This window comes from Euleptes europaea, chromosome 4, assembly GCF_029931775.1.
Source record: "Euleptes europaea isolate rEulEur1 chromosome 4, rEulEur1.hap1, whole genome shotgun sequence".
Classification (NCBI taxonomy): Eukaryota; Metazoa; Chordata; class Lepidosauria; order Squamata; family Sphaerodactylidae; genus Euleptes; species Euleptes europaea.
The window spans coordinates 107,180,797-107,200,019 of NC_079315.1; the positions used below are offsets into that span (position 1 = coordinate 107,180,797).

Below are 19,223 nucleotides of genomic sequence, written 5' to 3' on the forward strand. Positions count from 1 at the left end.
AAAGCTTTCCAGTTTGTCCATCCTCATGATGAAAGATTCAGCCAAAGGGGTATGAGGGAGCTAAATAGGGACATCTATGGGGAAAGGGGCAGTGCTGCTTTTGGAGCAGAGGCCAAGGGTATACATGACACTCAGAATATAGCACAGCAGTTGTGGAGTTTGAATATCGTTTTAAATCTGGGCCTCTAGTCAGCCCCGTACATGGCTGTCGAGAGCTCTCTGCTATTCTGGGCCAGATGCTTCCTATTGCATCCTGAATTAAAGATGGCTTGTGTCATTCTCCTAGGATGCCACAATACAGAAATGTTCTGGGTGATAGAACCTCCAGTAGGGCAGTGTTGCCTGCCTCTGATGTGACCCAACTCTAAATGCTGCATAACTGGCTACACTTGAGTGTTCCTATGCGATTTGGTGACATGCATGGGTGGGAAAAGAACCCAGAATACAACCCAAAGCTTAATTACCCGGCCCTACTTGTAATATGACTCATCTGATGGTTCTATTAATAGTGGGATGGATGGCAAAGTCAGGATGATGCAGCGGAAGAGAATTGAATGTCCGCAGCCCAGGCGGATGGTGACGCTGGATGGCGTGTCACTTTTGGATCAAACTGAACAAAGGAGCCATGACTGATTGTGTCACATGGCAGTTGTTGACTCTCTCTCTCTTAAAATAATGATGATAGAGGCAGTTAAGGGGAGACATGATAGAGGTCTATAAAATTATGCATGTTTTGGAGAGAGTGGACAGGGCTTTCCCCCCTCTCTCATAAATACTAGAACATGGGGTCATCTGCTGAACCTGGAGGGTGAGAGATTCAAAACAGATAAAAGGAAATATTTCTTCACACAACACATAGTTAAATTGTGGAACTCCCTGCCCCAGGATGTGCTAATGGCTGCCAACTTGGAAGGCTTGAAGAGGGGAGTGGTCATGTTCATGGAGGAGAGGGGCATTCATGGCTACCAGTTAAAATGGATACTAGTCATGATGCACACCTATTCGCTCCATGATCAGAGGAGCATGCCTAATATATTAGGTGCTGTGGAACACAGGCAGGATGGTGCTACTAATGTTGTCTTGTTTGAGGGTTACCTAGAGGCACCTGGTGGGTCACTCTGTGAACAGGCTGCAGGACTTGATGGGCCCTGGTCTGATCCAGCATGGCTTTTCTTATGTTCTTACAGAGTAGAGGAAATGGGAGGGAGCAGGAGAGTCGAGATGTCAGTACAGGGCTGCCACCTTTACAGTGACTCTGCTCCTGAGCCTTTAACTGTGGTCGGGCATACACAGAGCCAATGGAGGGGTGGAACCAGTGTTGGACTGGGATGAAGAAGACATTGGGATGGAATTTCTTTTTGGCCATGAAACTCGTCTGGGTGATCTCGGGCCACTTTCTTCCTTTCAACTCAACAAGGGCGCACAAGGTCGTGAAGATAAAATGGGGAAACCGCCAGCGTGGTGTAGTGGTTAAGAGCAGTGGTATGGAGCGATGGACTCTGATCTGAAGAACCAGGTTTGATTCCCAGCTCCTCCACATGAGCGGCGGAGGCTAATCTGATGAACTGGATTTGTTTCCCCACTCCTATACACAAAGCCAGTTGGGTGACCTTGGGCTAGTCACAGCTCTCTCAGCCTCACCTACCTCACAGGGTGTCTGTTGTGGGGAGGGGAAGGGAAAGTGATTGTAAGCCGGTTTGAGTCTCCCTTTAAAAAATAATAATATTTTTATTGTTTTTCTAAATCTAATAAACATATACATTTCTACAATTTTTAACAATCATAAAAAGAGAACACGTTATATTATTGTTGAAAGTATATCCAATATAACAGAAAAAAGAAAAAAGACTTCCCCTACATCTTCCTCCATCTGTCAATAAAACTATGTACTCTTTAGTATAGGTAATTCCAATCCTAATATTTTTAATTTTATTCACTAAACTAAATCACATACAATTTTATAGATAAAGCATTGAATATATTCATTAAAAATTAATTAATACTAACACAATTTTTTTATAAATCTCATTAATAGTAAATAGATCAGAATATTAGGTAACATTTATTACTTCTTTTAAGAATCAATTTCTCTGTGAACCCTCCATGTCTCCCAGTCACCCATAACTACAAATTATCTTTCTAGAGTATTAAAATAAAAAATTGTTCCATTTCCGAAAGCTAAACCTTTTACCCAGTTCCTTTTTTTTGTTCCAGAAAATCTAAACACTTTTAACCAGTCCTTTTGTCCAGAATTTCCAGCGTCTTCCACCTTTCCTCTTTAACACTAAACGTCGAAGAGCATCCTTGGAAATTGTAGGTAAAATTCCCTCTGCAGACATAGGGTTCTCGTAGTAAATCTGCATCGTAATTTCTTCCATCCCTAGGTCGTAGAGAGAAATCCCAGTAACTCCAGCCTTTCCACCCTTCAAATCCTCCAAGCTAGCATTAAAGAGTTCTTCAGGCAGATTGTAGAGACTAAAATAAAAATCTCTCACATTTAAGTCCATTGTAGCCAGATAATCTATTGCAGTTTCTTCTTGAAGGTATGCAGCCTCTAGTTGTTGATCGTGGCTTTCCAGTTCCTTTATGGGATTTTTCTGTTCTTCAGCCATCTTCTCAATTGGAAAATCCACTGCTCCCACATCTGGCTTCATTGTAGTAGCTTGATTATTTATGTCTTTAAGTTCATCTAAGATGATGTCCAATTTTTGGTTGATAGATTGATGTTGAGAGTTTATCATAGCAAATAATTGGTCAAGCTGATTAATCGCAGATTCCATGGTTGCTGCTTTTTTAAAAAAAAATCTGTTAAAACTCAGTTGGTAAAGTCCAGACAAATACAGCGAAAAGAAAAAAAAAGTTCGTAGATGGTTTGGCAGAATTCTTATATTGTGGGTAGTACTTTAGTATTAAAATACCATCGAGTTGAAGACACTCTAGCACGGAGATATTGCAAGTAACATAGTATACACAGGAAGTTTCAAAGTCGTGGGCCTTCCGTTACTTCCTCTTGATATCCAGGAACTTGGGAGATATTTGCCAGTTGCACAAGGGAGACACACTTCCAGTCCTATGATCAGTGATGCTACGATGGTATTAAACGCCTTAAAGAACAACAAGTTTACTGTCTTCTGGTTCTCCAAGACAGGTCGCTTCCAGGGAAAATGTGGCTGGAGGACCTCCTTAAGTCAGAAAGACGTCACCGCTGGGGTGGGGGGGATCTCCTCCCTCCCCTTTCTGCGTTGTAGTGTCTGATTGGTAGTTGTATCGTCTTTCAAAAGATCCTGTTTGTTATGTCTACCCACCGATCAAATTGATAAGCTTCCTGCCAGTTTATCAGATTTTTTCTTGTTTTCAAAGATTTATACATTAGGTGGGGAAACGCGGATTTAATAGATGTATTTAACAATCCTTCAGAGCTTCCAAATCCAGGTAAAACGAAAGAGTTCTTTTAACTTACTCAGATTTTAGAAGAGTAGGTATTCTTGCTTCCATGTAGTTGCTTAGATGGTAATAGATAGAGGAGATCTGCGCCTAATTCAAGAAAACGTTCGCGGTGATGTATTCCCCCTGTGCTGGCGGGACCGCACCCAATGATCCCTAGAGACTTCTTCCGCTCTTCGCAGCTGCAGAGGTATTCCTGCTTCCCAGTCCACTATTTAGGAACCTGGGTGGGGGTGCTGGGTGCACCCCAAATTCGAACGTTTCTTGGGTCCCCCGGGAGCTCCCGAGGAATGTGGCGCTCAGATCAGCGTCTCTACCGGAAGTCTTGAGTCTCCCTTAAGTGGTAGAGAAAGTCGGCATATAGCTCTAGCCCCAGAATGAACACTGTGGCTTCTGCTCATGATGCTTCTGGTTTGAGTCCCTGGTAGGCTCTGAGGAAGAACAGTGGAGGTTCAGTCCTTGGGTCCACAGTTAAAAGGATCTCGGGTAGTGAGTGTAAGGAAAAGGAGGGGCTGTGGCTCAGCGCTACAGCATCTGCTTTGTGCGCCAATGGTTGAGAGCCAGTGCAGTGTTGTGGTTAGAGTAGATCAGAGTTTCCCAAACTTTTTTTAAATATCTTTTTATTTAGTTTCAAATAAGACAGAAAATAAACAAATAAACACAAAATAATTCAGATTATTAGATACATATATACAGTTGATGCTTAATGTAATAACATACAAAGAAAAAACAAAATAGTGAAGTAGAAAAAATCCAACCCTGTCATGCAGGTAGTTTTAGCACTTCTAGCTATAATTATAGTTAATTCTGTAACTATGCCAGTTCAAACCTATCCTGTCTGTGGTAGTATCGTTAAGAAAAGTTTCCCAAACTCATGGGGCACTTTTCAGGAGAGAAATTTGTCACAGAGCACTATATACTAACTAAACCAAATGACAGTAGTATTTTTCTTCCCAGTCTCTTCATAGCACACTAGGAGATGTTTAGTAGAGCACCAAGTGCTCCTTGGAGCACAGGTTGGGAACCTCTGGAGTAGAACAACAAAAAGAAGAAAAAACTCAACCAAATATGTAGACAGAGCTTCAAAGGTTGAGCTACGAACTATACAGCATAACAAAATAATTACATTTATTTCAGGTGCACACAGGGCCTGGAAAACAGGCTACATATAAAAATCAGTTATCAAATTCTTATGCATGGTTGATATAACAATGTAAATGACTAATGCTTGACCAGTCGCTTTTCTGCCTGAGTAGGTCTTCCTCAATGGTCATAGATACATCAAAGTATAAAAACACATGCAGAAATAAACCTTATAAAATAATTTTATCTAATATTTTGTGTGGCTTGATGTGAACTTTTGACCCAAATTGTGGATCTTGCCGCACGGACAGTAGCTCACACAATCTGATGCAGAATGAACCATGCTTCCGGATGTTTGTGCATCAACCTGTGATGAATCTGAATTGGGCATTTCGGATTCATCTGGCCAATTCAGATTCATAACAGGTTGATGTACACACATCCGGAAGCATGGTTCATTTTGCATCAGATTGTGAGAGCTACTGTCCATGTAGTGGTCCATGTATTTCCAGACTAGGGAGACTCAGGTTCGAATCCCCACTCTGCCAAGGAAGGTTGCTGGATGACCTTGGGCCAGTCACACACTCCCAGCCTAGCCTACCTCACAGGGAGATTGTGAGGATAAAATGTAAGCCACTTTGGGTCCCCATTGGGGAGGAAGACAGGGTATAAATGAAGTAAATAAATTTAATAATAAATGAGATTCTAGGTTCAATCATACACATGAACACAGATGAAGCTGCCTTATACTGAATCAGACCCTTGGTCCATCAAAGTAAGTATTGTCTACTCAGACTGGCAGCGGTTCTCCAGGGTCTCAGAGGTCTTTCACATCACCTATTTGCCTAGGCCCTTTAAGTGGCGATGCCGGGGATTGACCCTGGGACCTTCTGCATGCCAAGCAGATGCTCTACCCCTGAGCCACAGTCCCTCCCCTATAGAATCATAGAAACATAAAATTGGAAGGAACCTCCAGGATAATCTAGTCCAACCCCCTTCACAGTGTAGGAAATTCACAACTACCTCCCCCTGCCCCCCGGCATCTCTAGGTAAAAGGATCATGTAATAGGTAATGTGAAAGGCTGAGACCCTGAAACCCTGGAGAGCCACTGCCGGTCAGAGCAGACAAGGCAGACCTCAATAGACCAATGGTTTGATTTCGTATGAGGCAGTTTCATGTCTTCATGTGATACTTTGGAGAGCGGCTGCCATTTAGAGCAGGCATTACTGAACCAAATGCACCAGCGCTCAAATTCTGTATAACTCTCACTTACCTGTTTATTTGTAGCTTAAAGGAGGTGAGCCTGCAGCGGTCAGGAACTTGAGAACCCAATCCAGCTATTCCAGGGGAGTTGGAATCCACATTTTGGGAAACCTTGAGTGATTTCAGACTGAAGTTTAGTTCCTACAATAAGTTGTATGAAAGTGGGACATATTGCCCCAAGTTCTGCAGGCATTCCATAGTCCCCAAGGTAGCCTGTTCACTACGGATGAAAAATGGCTCCTCTTAATATAAAGCTATTAGGAAACATGCAGACATGTTGGAGCTTTGTGGTGTAATGATTTATCAGACTGAGTCAGATGTATGAAGAACTGGTTGGTTAAGTGAAATCTGTTAGTAACTCCTTTGCATCAGGGATTTTAGCTGAGTCCAACCTAACCCAACGGATTCCACCCTTCGCCCAACTGCAGTGAACTTTCCAGTTATTCAACAGCGATTGCCGTTTCTGTTTTCAATATTTTAGCTCAGCCTAAATCAGGTTCGCAATAATATTTCTTCCCCCCCCCCTCGCTCTTTTTAAAAGATTGAAATATGAAAGCAACGTTGAAAAAATAAATAGCTTTCCCTGAGAGCCTGGGGTTTCTCAGTCCGTAATGAGAGGAACATATACAGACTGAGAATAATGTAGCAAATTCCACTATAGCTGAAATCCTTATGGCATTTGGATTTTAAACATTGAAAATGAAACACAGAACCCCTACAGATACTCTGAGGCCATATTCAGAGAAAGTGTTGGCTGGTTTCAGACGCTTTACAAGCTGCCAGAAGTAGGGTTTGGGATTCTTTTTTGTTTGGCTTTCTGACTGCCAGAAAGGAACACACATTTTAGTGGATCCAGCTTTTATTTGCATTTTGCTGCAGCGTCGGGACTCAGTAAGGCAGGGCCCACTGAACTCTAGCTGTACAGCACCTAGCACCCTGTGGCTCAATTTGGGGAGATTACATTAAATGGTAAAATGCAAGAGAACAGGAGGTAAGCCATACTCACATGAATGCATGAAGCTGCCTTATACTGAATCAGACCCTCCTTGGTCCGTCAGAGTCAGTATTGTCTACTCAGACCGGCAGTGGCTTTCCAGGGTCTCAGGCAGAGGTCTTTCCCATCACCTGCTTGCCTAGTCCCTTTAACTGGAGATGCCGGGGATTGAACCTGGGGCCTTCTGCATGCCAAGCAGATGCTCTACCACCTTCTTTGCTTACAGAAGGTCCCAGGTTCAATCCCCGGCATCTCCAGTTAAAGGGACTAGGCAAGTAGGTGATGTGAACTACCTCTGCGTGAGACCCTGGACAGCTGCTGCCGGTCTGAGTGAGTAGACAATACTGATTTTGATGGACAAAGGTTCTGATTCAGTATAAGGCACCTTCATGTGTTCGTGTATGTGAGACCTTGGAGAGCCACTGCCAGTCTGAGCAGACAGTACTGACCTTGATGGACTGATGTTCTGATTACTGAATCAGTATAAGGCAGCTTCATGTGAGTAAGCCCCACTGAATAGATATGTGTAGACCTGCTTGATATGGCTCTCTTAGAGAATGAATGGCACAGTTGTGGTTGGGAGGAACTTAGTGTTGGCGTATTTGTTTTGCATACATAATGTACTAGGTTCAGTGTCTAATATTTTCTACTTGTTGAGCAGGTGTTGGGAATTTTTTTTTTGCCAGAGATCCTCGGCTACATCCATTGCTCCGTTTAGCACAATGTTGTCACAGCATTGTCTCTTGTCACTGCATCGTCTCTTCTGATGGGCAGCATCTCTTCAGGATCTCAGGTAGAAAGGGATCTTCCCCATCCCCTGCTGTCTGAGATCCTTTAACCGGAGGTGCTGGGGATCGAAACTGGGACCTTCTGCATGCCAAGTGTGTGCTCTGTCACTGAGCCACAGTCCCTCTCCTGAAGGGGTGGGGAAATACTCTTCAAATAACCAACACCTGTTTTTCAACACCTTGGTTTCCCTGTGCCTGTTAAGATCTGCTGAGTTCCTCGTTGCCTGCGGCGATCAAGCTTCTGGCCAGCTTACTGCTGTTATTTCTTCTCTGTGTCAACACATTTAACAGCTTTTATACAAATTGATGGCTTGTCCCTGAACTTTATCCTCAGAACCTGTAAAATCTGGATCTGTTAGAGGTCCAGCGAATGCAGACTTGCTCCATCTCCTATAGCATCTGTGAATGGTTCAAAATCCTGAAATTTAAGAAATTTTCTGAACAGTTAAACACAATGAGAGCCACCTGTCCAAAGGAGGTAAATTTACCTTAGGGCCACTTCCAGTGCATTCCCTTCTCGGAAACAAGACCGTTAATTTTTGCAGAGTGCTTTTTTGTGTGTTCTCAGAGCGCTATGCAGACATCTCCGTAAATTGTAACACGATGCTGTGAGACAGGCCAATATTGTTATCCCCGTATAACATTGGGATTTGAGGCTGAAAAAACCCAGAGAATCTGAGGTGAGAGGGGCATGGGAGGCTGACTCACAGCTCAGCCACTTAACCATCAGTATATTAAAGAGCTGTGCTAAGTGAAGGAAGTAATTCGCTGTTCTCCTCTGATTAGCTGTTTCAGCAGTGCAGTTAAGGAAGGAACCAGTTGCTGACACGGGCTAACATTTTGTTGTTCTGTTTCATTCCCTCTGAATGTTTGTGAACATTCTGTAACATCACAGCCCGGGTCTTAGACATTATAATATAATGTGCATTAGGGCAGGTGTGTTCTCTTCTTTGCTTTTTGATAATTGTGGAAAACTGGGGGGAACCAAGCAGGCAATACCATCACAGTGTAATACTCCTGCTAGCTGTCTGGATGGCCTGTTAGCCAAATTGTCGGTGCACTTAATTGTCTTTCCTTTTCAGCATTGAAGCATTTTTTTTTAAATTATAAATAGAAGAAGGAGAAGAGTTGGTTTTTATATGCCGACTTTCTCTGCCACTTAAGGGAGAATCAAACCGGCTTACAATCCCTTCCCTTTCCCTCCCCACAACAGACACCCTGTGAGGTAGGTGGGGCTGAGAGAGAATGACTTGCCCAACGTCACCCAGCTGGCTTCGTGTGTAGGAGCGGGGAAACAAATCCAGTTCACCAGATTAGCCTCCGCCGCTCATGTGGAGGAGTGGGGGATCAAACCCGGTTCTCCAGATCAGAGTCCACGGCTCCAAACCACCGTTCTTAACCACTACACCACGCTGTCTCTCCCACCACGCTGGCTCTCCCAGTCAGCAAGTAGAACTATAAAGCTCTCAGTCACTTTCTGAGTGTAAAGAGGTAGACTGTTGTAGCAAAAACAGGAGCTTGGGACACCTTATTATGAAATAAAAAAAACTAGCGTGGTATAGTGGTTGAGAGCGGACTCTAATCTGGAGAACCGGGTTCGATTCCCCACTCTTCCACATGAGGCCTGCTGGGTGACCTTGGGGCGATGACAGTTCTCTCCGAACTCTCTCAGTTCGCACAGAGGCAGGTGATGGCAAACCGCTTCTGAACGTCTCTTGCCTTGAAAACCCTATGGTGTGTGTGTGTGTGTGTGGGGGGGAAGCATAAGTCATCTGTGACTTGGGGACACTTTATACACATGCATTATGAAATAAACTTTTTGTGCAACCAATGAAGTAGGTCTCTAAGGTTTGTTTGTTTTCAAATTTAGGGTGCTTTAGTTTTAGCAGCCCAAACAGCTCTTTGCATCACTGCAACTAATGTGGAATCAAGCTGCAAAGAGCTACAGGACGTTTGGGAGGATAACTGGGCAGTGTCCCAATGGAGGCAGAAATGTTGACAAAATCCAAGCTGACTGGCAAAGCTCCAGGCTTCTGACAGTCACACGGACCTCTCTTGCCTGCCTTCCGCAATGGAGAGTTTTTAATCCCCGTGTCTCCTCTTTTCCTCGCAGCTACCTTGCTGATCAGTGCTGGAATGGCGGCTTCATCTACCTGATCATGTTGCGTCGCATCAAGCGCAAGGCCCCCCTTCCTCCGTCGAACGGCAACAACAGCAACAGCAGTGAAACCAAAGCCAGGCCCACCTCCGAGCCCAGCGGGAAAGCCTCCCAAAATGGCAAAAGGACCAGAAAGTTTGGGGTCATCACCAGAACACCCTCTGGTGGCAAGGAGGCAAAGGGTGGCAAAGGCAGCCCCCGGACTGAGCGCGAGAATGGACACTGCACCCTTATGGAAGTGGACGGGGTGCGGCCAGAGGCGTCCAAAATGGAAAGCAAGGCGGAGAATCCGCTTCCGAGAGTAGACTCTCCTTTCCCAGCAGGACAGTACAGGTCTCGACTTTCGGACGGAGGGATTCTGGACCTGAACGCAAGCGAATTGTCAATGCAGGTGGGAGTTTTTTGTTTGTCTTTCATTGTGGCTGGGGGTGTTGGCACATTTTTTAAAAACCAGTGTCTTCTGCATTGGTACCCTTCCCGCTGTGTGGCCTTAAGCAGTCACTTGGGTGGCCTGGCCAGAGAACCAGTCCTGTTGCTTCCAATGTACTTTTTTGGCTGCCGTTTATGAGGCTCAGGGAAATTCTGAGCATGATACTCTCATGTCGATGTACTTGGATCCCGTGGAGCCATTTTGAAAACGGAGGTGTCTTCCCCCAGTGCACAGGGCCTTCCCTGGACGCAAGAGGCTTGAAAGGGATGCTTGTGACTTTGGGGGTGGGGATTACTGCTATTAGACGAATGAATCTGCAGGGTCCAATCCTTAGCCTCTTACTTGGAACCACCAGGAAAATGCAAGTAAGCATTACTTTATGAATAGCTCATGAATAGGATGGTACATAAGTAACATGGCAATTATGCGGAAAAGGCCGTGGCAAACGTTCCGTTGCCCCAGAAGGTTGGACCAGAACCAGCGGGTTGAAATTAAATCAAAATAGTTTCTGTCTAGACATTAGGAAGAATTTTCTAACAGTCAGAGCGGTTCCTCGGTGGAACAGGCTTCCTCGGGAGGTAGTAAGCGTTCCTTCCCTGGAGTTTTTTAAGCAGAGGCTAGAATGCCATGCGTCAGCAATGCTGATTCTATGACCTTAGGCAGATCATGAGAGGGAGGGCATCTTGGCCATCTTCTGGGCATGGAGCAGGGGTCACTGGGTGTGTGTGTGGGGAGGGAGGTAGTTGCGAATTTCCTGCATTGTGCAGGGGGTTGATGACCCTGGTGGTCCCTTCCAGCTCTATTATTCTATGATTCTAAACTAATATCAGCACAAGAACCTACACATGTTAATGGAATTGCTTTACCCAGGTCAGGAGTTCTTAATATTTGCAAGGGAGACTGTTCCTAAGGATGCTGTGTCCGATGAGATAGGGAAAGCTGTTTCTGTTCTTCATGTTTTTGGCAATATGGATCACGCAGCACGTGAGAAACTCCAGTGTTTAAAAAGCATTTTTGTGATTTGGAAGTTAATGGTTTCATATGAATGATCTGGTCGCTGGGCATTGTCAAGAATCTGTAAGTGGATACAGCAATTAAGTGATGTATTGAATTAGATGGGGCAAAATGGGTTAATTAGAAAGAGGCCGGAGTAGAGAATCATGCAGAGATGAAACAGGCAGCCTCCTTTGTGGGTTGGTAGCTTGGGAAACATGTCTATCTCCTGGTTTAGCACTTGTAGCACACAACAAGCAAGCAATGACCCCTGCCTCAGTTGTCCTGTTGACTTCTTCTCCTCCCTATGACCTTAGCTGACCGTCTTGTCCACTCGTCTGGGCTTTGAAGAGTGTGCCGAGCAGGGTTTTGCATGCCAGCTTCCATGTGTATTTGAGGGAGGGGCTGTGGCTCAGTGGTAGAGCATCTGCCTGGCATGCAGAAGGTCCCAGGTTCAATCCCCGGCATCTCCACTTAAAGGGCTAGGCAAGTAGACAATGTGAAAGACCTCTACCTGAGACCCTGGAGAGCTGCTGCCGGTCTGAGCAGACAATACTGACTTTGATGGACCAAGGGTCTGATTCAGTATAAGGCAGCTTCATGTGTTTTGACCCCTTGCCTTCGGCAAACAAGAGAAGATAGCATCGTCGTAAGCCTGGGATAATGACTCCAGAAAATTTGCTCATGCTCGGTGCCATCTTGGTGGCATTCCCTTGCTTCCGTTGCACCAAGAAGGTGGATGCAGCTGTCATGGTACTGGGGTGGTGTATTTTGTCCAAAACACCCTTAAGTTACTTTTAGCCCACCTTATGCCCAGGTCAACCTTGAACTGACAGCAGGGAAGGTGTCCCATGCAGATGGCACTGCCCAAGGTGTCCCCCATCGGGCCCTGCCAGTTGTGTGGGCAGATGGGCAACCAATGAAGACTACGGCTTCCTACCTATCTATGCTGCAGAGACTGGAAGCATAGCCGACGAAGCACTTTGCATTCCTCCAAACGAGATCTCTCTGGACGTGTCCAGATTTTTATTGGAGAGCTGACTTCACGCTGTTTTTCCCATTACCTTTCTCAACAATAGCAAGCGGAGTTTATTTGTTTTCCATGCATAAGTGGCAGGGAGGTGGGGCGGGGGGGGAGAACGTGCTGGGGACGTGAAGCCTGGCGAGTCCGGGGTGATTCAAGTGCTGCCGAATGCAGAGGCACAAAAATAGGCCTTGCAGAGGATGGGCTGCAAACTCCGTTATTGCCGCTCGCAAACAGAATGAGCTCCAGGGAACCTTCTCTGTCTGCAGGCTGGTTGCTGACATAATTTCCTTGGCAAGGGTTTGGAAACATTTTATCAGGCTATTGCAAACACCTGAACTGTGCAATTGCCCTTTTGGAAACACCACCAGCTGGACCGAGACAGAAAAAATCTAAAAAGCGCTCTCTCCTTCTTCCTCTGGCTCTCACGCACATCCTCTCTCTGTCCCTTAACCAGAGACCTGATTGAAGTACAGAGCTGGCTGAGGCATAAGGATTCACCCATGGGATTTTACCCCTGGTACGGCATCTCATTTAAGCAAAGTTTCTCGACACGGGCAGCCCAGTTTTACTGAGATGCCAATGCAAAGTCTAAAAAACATAAGAAAGGCCATGCTGGATCAGACCAAGGCCCAGCAGTCTGTTCACACAGTGGCCAACCAGGTGCCTCTAGGAAGCCCCCAAACAAGACAACTGCAGCAGCATTATCCTACCTGTGTTCTACAGCACCTAATAGACATGCTCCTCTGATCCTGGAGAGAATAGGTCCACATCATGACTAGTATTCATTTTAACTAGTAGCCACTGATAGCCCTCTCCTCCATGAACATGTCCATTCCCCTCTTAAAGCGTTCCAAATTGGCAGCCATCACCACATCCTGGGGCAGGAAGTTCCACAATTTAACTTTTTAATAAGTCCCACTGGTGAGTTCTTTTGCCTTGACTGGCAAATCGTCTCCTCTGAAACTCTTAAGCACTGAGCCCTGGATCCTCTGAAATGATACTATTTGTTTTATTGACTTCATTCACATCCCTCTTTGCCTTGACCTAGGTAGCCCAGGTTAGCCCAGTCTTGTCAGATCGTGGAAGCGAATCAGGCTTGGTTCTGGTTAGTGCTTGGGTGGGAGACTGCTAAGGACGGCTCTGCGGAGGAAGGCACTGGCAAACCACCTCTATTCATCTCCTAACTTGAAAACCCTACAGGGTCACCGTACGTCAGCTATGATTAGCTATGATTTGACAGCACACGCGCACACAAAAATCCCATTTTCTGCCCGGTGGGGGCCCAAGGTGGTTTACAACATCCCCCTCTCCTCCATTCTGACCTTACAACCCTGTGAAGTAGGTTAGGCTGAGGGATTGTGACTGCCCCAAAGTCACTTGGCACACTTCAGTGGCAGCGTTGGAATTTGAACCTGGGACTCCCAGATCCTAGTCCAACACTCTAACCACTACACCATGTTGGCTCTCAAGAGATGTAGGTGCCTCTGAGCCTGTTTAGAGTGCCTAATCCTAAAATAGCAGGAGACTACAGTCTGTTGCCATTCACACGTTTTGGCTCTAGGATGATGTGGTGATTTGAACTCAGACCTCTTTTTTTTTTTTGCTTTGCATAGTTATATCCCACTTCTCATCCAAGGAGTGCTGGTATCATGCATGGAGCTTTCCCTATTTTATCTCTCCAGGTTAGGTTGACAGATGGTAATTGGCCCAAGGTTGTGATCGTGGGCTAAGATGGGCCCAGGGAGGATTGTGGCTGAGCCATGATTTGAACCCAGGTCGCTCCACTTCTCTTAAGAGCCCCGTGGCGCAGAGTGGTAAGCTGCAGTATTGCAGTCCAAGCTTTGCTCATGACCTGAGTTCGATCCCAAAGGAAGTTGGTTCCAGGTAGCCGGCTCAAGGTTGACTCAGTCTTCCATCCTTCCGAGGTCGGTCAAATGAGGACCCAGCTTGCTGGGGGTAAAGGGAAGATGACTGGGGAAGGTGCTGGCAAACCACCCTGTAAACAAAGTCTGCCTTGGAAACGGCTGGATGTGACGTCACCCCATGGGTCAGGAATGACCTGGTGCTTGCACAGGGGACTACCTTTACCTTTTACCTCTGCACTTCATATCCACTGCTCTGTCTACCAGATTGACTCCTTGTCTTAGAACTTAGCAACTACTTTCCTGTCCTACTTTTCGGTGGCAGCCCTGTGTTTCATGTTTCTCTTGATTAGATGTCCTTTTTTTGGTACAGTGTTCCTGACGCATTCCAATTGTGAATTTTGTATGTGTAATCTTTTAAGTCACACACACAAATCAACTTAAGAGTTCTCTTTTAAAAGTGAAATGTTTTCAGCGTTGTCTGTGATTTTACTTCCCTTTTTGTTTTTATTAACGGTGGAATTTGGTGTTTATGAAATCTAGAGATTCTGATGTCAAGGCCTTAAGCAAAGCACAATTTAAGATGACCTGCATAGTTTTCTGTGGTTGGATAAAAACACGGTTGCTATCCAAGATGTAGATGCATTCGAAAGCGAGAGATATTTTAATGTTGATTAATAACCCCTGGGAGCACCATGAAACAAACAGATTTTTATTTGTGGTCTGTTATGTAACATAGATAACCCATTTTCGCATATAACGAGATAGAAAATAAGATCCCTGCCACCCTGCGCACAGTTCAATAGTTTTTATCGCGTATGCTCATAAAACGGTATGTTCCTTTTAAATGCAAATTTCAACTACATCTCTTTATATGACCCCCCCAAAAAGGAGAAGAGTTTAAAGAAAAAAGAAACTCTCATGTAACGGAAATTATTGCAAGGCACAGTCAATCCAAAATGTAGCCATACTTTCCCATGAACAAAGGAAACTTCTGATCGAATTATCAGTACTGTGTTATGAGGAACAACAATTATTGAAAATGTGAGGCCCGGAAATCCTTCCCAAACTCTGCTTCCTCACATCCTTAAGTGGAGATGCTGGGACTGAACTTGTGACTTTTTATGGAAAAAAACATGTGCTATACCAGTATGTTATTGCCCCATGATGGAAGAGCCATGGCTGAATTATGTATCATGGGAAACACATGGCTACTGCTGAAAACAGCAGCTCTGCGTCTCCTCTAATTCCATGGTAAATTTAGTAAAAGAAGAATGTGATATCACAGTCTGAGTTTTCTTGTCCCTTCTCCACTTCAGCCAGAAAATGTGTAAAAAGTCACTGTGATGTTAGAGGAGAAACATAAAGGAGGGAGACATAAGGACTGCTGTTTTCAGCGGCAGCCACATCTCTCTCAGTGTATGTTTTCACCACTTGAACTGGTGGTATTTAAATGGTATTTTAAATTGCTGTAATATGCCCAGAGGTTTTCATTCCAGTGCACGATGATGAAATTCCTTTGTAGGACTTTGAACTTTTGAACAACTCTATGTCAGGCTGTCCTTGGAAGACAACTTGGAAACTACGGCTGGTTCAGAACGCAGCGGCCTATTTACTGTTAGGAGTTATGTGGCAGGCATGCAATCTCACCTGTTTTAAAACACCTATACTGGCTGCCAGTTTGTTTCCTAGTTCAATTCAAAGTGGCTGGTTATGATTTGCAAAACCTGAAGGACCACCTTTCCCCCATATGTCCTCATGCATCAACAATGGGCTTCTGGTTGCCACTTCTAGTTGATCCCCCGCTTAAGGCGGTCTACTTGGTACTAGAGCCCATGCCTTTTCTGTAGTGGCCCCCATCTTGTGAAATGGGCTCCCTGTGGAAGTTCTTAAGAGGCGTGGGAAGGTTGTTTTATTGTTGTTGGGTTTAAGCTGTTTTCTTCTGGGGGGTGGTAAGTGGGGTTTTACCATGTGTTGTATGCTTTTAGTGTTTGAAATAGTAGACTGCCTTGAATCACAAGAGAAAGGCAGGGTGTAAATATTTTAATAAATGAACTTCCCTTGGAATTCAAAGTCTCAAGCGGTCCTTGAGGCCCAGTGAAAGGAAGGGTATTTCTATTACTGTATTTCTATTATGCTTTAAAAGACGTCCAAGAAGGTGATCAAACATGGAAACATGTTTGTTTGGTGGTGACCTTTTCTGAGCTCCTTTTGGACTTGAAGGTAGAGCATTTCAAAGTCTTGGGTTACGGTAGAGTCATGATATACTAGAGACTTGGTCAGTGATTGAAAGGTCAACTTTGGTAGCAGGAATAGAACGAGGTGGCAGCATTCCTACGGCCCAAGACAGGAGCAACCCAAGGACTGTGGACTAGGCTGGAGAAGAAGCAGACCAGGAATGGTTGAGTGAGGAACTGTGCACAATGTCATGAAAGAGATGCCATGGCTGAGGAGACTGGAAGAGCTGTGGGGATGGAAGGAGAAACGGAGGGATCTGTATGTGATTGTCTATGAGGTATCTGTGCGCAATGTAAGTTAGAACTATGGGCAGATATGATCTATAACTGTTTTTTATACATTTGAGGTGGCTTATGACTGTCCTAAAGCAGCAGCCAAACATTTCTGGCAAGGCTTCCATAAAGCCATCTAGTATAGGGATGCTCCAACACCAGCTGGTTCAACTTACCACTGATCGTGATCAGTTTGGTATTTGTGAACAGTTTGAGCCTGTTTATCTGGTTACTTTTAAAGTATTCAAACAGTACAGTGCAGTGGACAGTATTTGACACATATGCATTTCTGCCAGGTCTACGGTTGAGGACGGCGACAGTCTCCATCTTGCTGGCCTCTCTCCTTTTATTAATACTCTGTTCACTGTTATCTCCTTCCTGCCCTTATTGAGGGCACCTTACAGTTTTCCCTTCTCGTGTTCTGTTTCTCTGAATTGGCCCCGTGGCGCAGAGTGGTAAGCTGCAGTACTGCAGTCCAAGCTCTGCTCACGACCTGATTCGATCCCAACGGACATCTGTTTCAGGTAGCCGGCTCAAGGTCGACTCGGCCTTCCATCCTTCCGAGGTCGGTCAAATGAGCACCCAGCTTGCTGGGGGTAAAGGGAAGATGACTGGGGAAGGCACTGGCAAACCACCCCGTAAACAAAGTCTGCCTAGGAAACTTCGGGATGTGACGTCACCCCATGGGTCAGGAATGACCTGGTGCATGCACAAGGGACCTTTACCTTTTACCTAAATCAGTCAGACAGTGATTATAAGTACTCATTAAAAAAATGCCTTGCCATTTGGTTAGATTTGAGTTCAGTAGCACCTTAGAGACCAAAGGATTTTTGGGGTATAACACGATTTTGGAGTCAAAGCTTCCTTCATCAGATACCTCGTTTGACTCTCGAAAGCTTACTGTATACCCCAAAGTCTTGTTGGTCTCTAGGATGCTACTGGACTCGAATCTAGCTGTTCTACTGCAGACCCACATGGCTATCTTCTGAAACTTACCACTTGGTGCTTAAGTCAGTGTTATCAACACTATTCTCAAATGCACATTTTTGCACAGACATATAGGAGGCATAAATTCCCCTCCTCGCATCGTTGAATATCTTGACCCTGACCATCCACAGTCCTGCGTAGAACTGATTCCACTTCCTGTGCAAAAGCCCCCTCAAGGCTAGCAAATGAAACTCCACAGTTACTGTGTAGCTGCAAAGTTGTTCAATAGCTGTTGGAGGCTATTGAGGGGAGTGGCTGTGGCTCAGGGGCAGAGCATCTGCTTGACATGAAGGAAGGCCCTAGCTTCAATCCCTGGCATCTCCAATGGAAAGAATCAGGTAGGAGATGAGAAGAAGAAGAAGAAGTGGTTTTTATATCCCAACTTTCTCTACCACTTAAAGGAGACTCAAACTGGCTTCCAATCACCTTCCCTTTCCCTCCCCACAACAGACACCCTGTGAGGTAGGTGGGGCTGAGAAAACTCTTAATAGAACTGTAACTTGCCCAAGGTCACCCAGCTGGCTTCGTGTGTAGGAGTGGGGAAACAAATCCAGTTCACCAGATTAGCCTCCGCCCCTCATGTGGAGGAGTGGGGAATCAAACCCGATTCTCCAGATCAGAGTCCACTGCTCCAAACCACCGCTCTTAACCCCTACACCATAAGAAAGGCTGATACCTTGGAGAGCCGATGCCAGTCTGAGTAGACATTATTGAACTTGATGGACATGATGATCTGAGTCAGTATAATGCAGCTTCATTTGTTCATGCGCCCTGACCTGGATAGCCCCAGGCTAGCATGATCTCGTCAGATCTCAGAAGCTAAGCAGGTTCAGCTCTGGCTAGTATTTGGATGGGAGATACCTCCAAGGAATACCAGGGTCGTGACATGGAGGCAGGCAATGGCAAACCCCGTCTGAGCCTCTCTTGCCTTGAAAACCCTACGTGGTCACCATAAGTCAACTGTGACTTGGCGGCAAAAAAAATGTTAATGTGTTCAAGGTTGTTGACTGAGAAGTGAATTGCTCAGTTTTCAGCATGTAGGTGTTTGCGGCTGATGATCAAGGTATGTTCAACTATCGAGTGTGTGTGCTGAAAAAGTCATGGCATTTCTAATCTTGTGTGTGAGACAGTGCCTCCCCTGAGTATCTGAGGTCATCCCCCCAAAAGGTAGAGAACACCAACAAAACCCAAAGAAACAGATTAGGTTACCCTCCCCCCCCAAAAAAAAAAAAATTGAGGGAGCAAGCTCCCAAAAGGTATAAATAGGGCAACCAAAATATAAGTACACTTTAATAGTAACTTAAAATAGTAATAATATTGCATAGATTAGTTTACTGGCTGTTTAGCATTGGGGAACCTGTTTTTATTGTGTTGTTTACTGTAAAATATTTTTATTGCTACTATTAAAATGTACTTTTATTTTGGTTTCTCTATTTGTACCTTTGCAGAGCTCGCTTATTCAGCCTTTTCTGAGGTCACCTCTCCGGAGTCCATCTGTCCATGAGATCCCCACCAACTCTAAAATCTTACCTCCATGCAGAGTTCTTCTAGATGTTTAAGGGCAGATGGGTGGGACTAGCTGACTAGGGCAAATCAGCTACGTACCCATTTTCCTTGGATAATGGAGGTGAGGCAAAGAGAGGGAGAGGAGCACCAAAGAGATGTAGGCTGCACAAGTTCTCT

The 19,223-nt window shown here is 45.1% G+C and overlaps 1 protein-coding gene across 1 annotated transcript in view; it reads left to right on the plus strand.

Moving 5' to 3' along the window:
* The window catches only part of PDZD2 (PDZ domain containing 2), a 198,426-nt gene that overhangs the window by 99,953 nt on the left and 79,250 nt on the right, over nt 1-19,223 (plus strand). The window contains exon 2 of the mRNA XM_056848199.1: nt 9,687-10,122. Coding sequence (XP_056704177.1) covers nt 9,687-10,122 — 436 coding nt within the window. The remainder of the gene's footprint in view (nt 1-9,686; nt 10,123-19,223) is intronic.